The 3,014-nt window shown below is 37.6% G+C and overlaps 1 protein-coding gene across 1 annotated transcript; it reads left to right on the plus strand.

Annotated features, from left to right (window-relative positions):
• The first annotated feature begins 567 nt into the window (after nucleotides 1-567).
• LOC109244542 lies at nucleotides 568-2,870 on the plus strand. The gene is made up of 2 exons (XM_019411649.1): nucleotides 568-1,029; nucleotides 1,067-2,870. Exons 1-2 carry the CDS (start codon nucleotides 603-605, stop codon nucleotides 2,653-2,655), a joined length of 2,016 nt encoding a protein of 671 aa, XP_019267194.1. The 5' UTR covers nucleotides 568-602; the 3' UTR covers nucleotides 2,656-2,870.
• Nucleotides 2,871-3,014: the final 144 nt, after the last annotated feature.

The raw sequence follows: 3,014 nt of genomic DNA on the forward strand, positions 1-3,014 counted from the left end.
AATTTTTAATATTGAAACACTAAAATCACTACGGGAATGGAAAAAAATAATAATATATACACAAATTATGAAACGAGGTGAACCAAAGAAAACTACAACAGAATTTGTTTTGCCCCATTAGTTGCTTGAGATACGTAATAAATTAAGTAGAAGGGAAAAAAGGGAACGTTACTCTGTTACTTTTTGTTACTACTAAGTACTAACATACGTAGTATTTGATAAGAACCTTAAGTTAAATATTACAGTACTATTAAAAGCTATGATTCCAAAAGTCAAAAGAAATTCAACATTTTAAACAATTTTTTTGTTGTTATGAAAATGTGGCAGCTGCGTCCCTTCCTATTTCTTTTCTTTTTCTTTTGGCATGTTTTCTGTAAGGTGTTGTTAGTCCAGCTACCGACTCTTTACCTATAAATAGCATTTTATGCTAATATTGCTTGTTTTCCATACACAGACTGAAAAATAGTACAGACCAAAAAAACCAGGTGCAACAAAAATTGGCAGGAATACAACAAGGTGCAACAACTATTTCTTGTTACTGAAAAAAATGGTGGATTCATCAGAAGATGCATTAATGATGGAAGAAAGAGAGGAGCTCATGCATGGTTTCACCCATTGATGATGAACAAGTAATACCCATTTTTAGAGTTGCCCATTTTCTGAAACCAACAATACCCTCTGCCCAAAAGCTCCCATTTTCCCCTTCTAGACCCAATGTTCAAGAACTGAGAAGGAGTATTTCACTAAAGGTCCAGTTCAGGGGTGGTGTTTCAGTTTCACACTTGAAGGAATGGGCTACTTGGGTCAATGAGTTAAAACCTTTATATCAAAAAATATGGAAGAAAGCTGGAATCTTTGAAGCTATTATAGCTTCTACGTTCAAGATTTGTATGCACAATGATTTGATCATTGCTCTTGCTGAAAGATGGTGGGCGGAGACAAACACATTTATTTTACCATGGGGAGAAGCAAGTGTTACTTTGGAGGATATGGTAGTTTTGGGTGGTTACTCTGTGTTGGGGACATTGTGTGTTGAAACCTGTTAAAACTAAAGATTCTGTTGAAGTTGAAAAAAGTCTTTGTGAGGCTCATAAAATTATTAAAGCACGTAAAAGGAATGTTACTCACCATGCCTGGATGGAGTATTTTGAAGGAAGAGGTGATCATTTGGAGCATGTTGCATTTATCACTCATTGGTTGTCCAAGTATGTGCTCCCTTCTAAAAGTTATCGTATTGTGGAGAAAGCTCTTTTTCCTATTGCAATTTATCTTTCTCAAGGTATACCAATGGCGATTGCCCCTGCTGTTCTTGCTAGCATTTATAGAGATTTGAACTTGCTTAAACAGTTGGTTTTATCTTCGTCTAAGCATCGTGAACAGAGTAGTTCTAGATGTGTAGAAGATGAGTCGGATCTTATCCTTAGGGCTCCTCTTCATGTTGTTCAGTTATGGGCTTGGGAGAGGTTCCCCAATTTGCTGCGTAAGCCTGGTGTCATCTACTCTGGGGAGCCAAGAGTAGTTAGATGGCATGAGGTGAAAGATCCTAGGAGGGCCATAGATTCTACGGCAGAATTGTTTTTGTGGCGTCCTTATGCTATTGGTACTGTGAAGAATTGGGACTTGAACAAATTTTACAAGGAAAGGGAGGAATATGTGGTGGTTGGACCAAAGATGGGAAGAGAAATCTTGATTTTTGCTCGATTTATTCGAGCTTCTGAACTAGTTGGAGTGGATTGTGTAGAACAGTATAACCCACATAGAGTATCAATGCAATTTGGATTTGATCAAGACGTGCCAGCTTGTGTGAATCATGCTAGTGATAGCCCAAGAATTGCTTGGAGTAATTATAGTAGACCAATTAAAGATGCCAAACTCTATATACCTTCTAGGCTCTTCGAGTCAGATGTTACAAAACGATACTTGGAGTGGTGGAAGAACAACAAATTTGCACTTGAAGATGCAGTTAAGCATGTAACCAAAGGACAACGGTCTAGAACTCATCAAAGGATACCAAGACTGTCGTGGGAAAGCTATAAAATGAGGAATGCCTCCTCTGTATGTTGTGAATTTGCACAGAAATCTGATGAGGTTAGAACAGATGACAATATTCAGGATTGTGAAATGAGAGTTGTAGAATCATCGGATGATGATGACAATTTACCGATTGCAGAATCTTTAAACAAAAGGAAGCTCATGAAGAAAGAGATTACTGTACCTGATAATCAAGAACCCTTAGCTAGCATCCAAAGCCAATCTTCTTCAGCTTCTAATGATGGAATTGCCAGAGAAAGGGCGACACTAATGGAGTCAAAACCATTAAGCAAAAAAGGTGGCTATAAGCTCAACTTGTCTCACAGTTTAGAACTTGCAAGTGAGGTTCCAAATGTAAATAGGAGCTGTGGCAAATATGCAGAATTTTCGAGTACTGGTCCTGCTAAAATGAGTTTGCAGATGAGCAATGATTCAGTCGAAGCTCCTAAGGTAAGTACAAATGGTATCAATAGGACCGAAGGAAATATGCAGATGGAAAATATTGACAACCATGAGAAAAGGAGCAGAAGATATGAAATGACTGATCTTCTGAAACTTGAGATGAGGATTAGAAACCTTGAGAACATCATGGCTGGAAAGGTTCCAAGAGTTGGGAAGAGGTGAAAACAAGATCAAACTAAACTATAATGCTGATGCTTCTCTGATTTAGTTTTTTGTTTTGTTCAAAAAGTTGTGTATTCTTCTCTAATACCTAGTATTCAACGATACTGTGACAGTGCTACTATAACATTACTTCTATTTAGGCCTTCTCTTGTAACTATATATCCCAGCTTTAGTAAAAGCCTTACTGTATTGCTTGTTTGTCAAACCTCAGATTCAAAAATAGTGTATGCCAAAAGAACCAGAAACATTTCAGTGGCATCGGTTCCATTCTCTCTATGAATTATTTTTGCAGGGAGATAATTCAAAGAGCAAGGAGCAAAGGTAACATTTTTTAAGTCTTTACATCACTCCCCCCCCCC

This window comes from Nicotiana attenuata, unplaced genomic scaffold, assembly GCF_001879085.1.
Source record: "Nicotiana attenuata strain UT unplaced genomic scaffold, NIATTr2, whole genome shotgun sequence".
Classification (NCBI taxonomy): Eukaryota; Viridiplantae; Streptophyta; class Magnoliopsida; order Solanales; family Solanaceae; genus Nicotiana; species Nicotiana attenuata.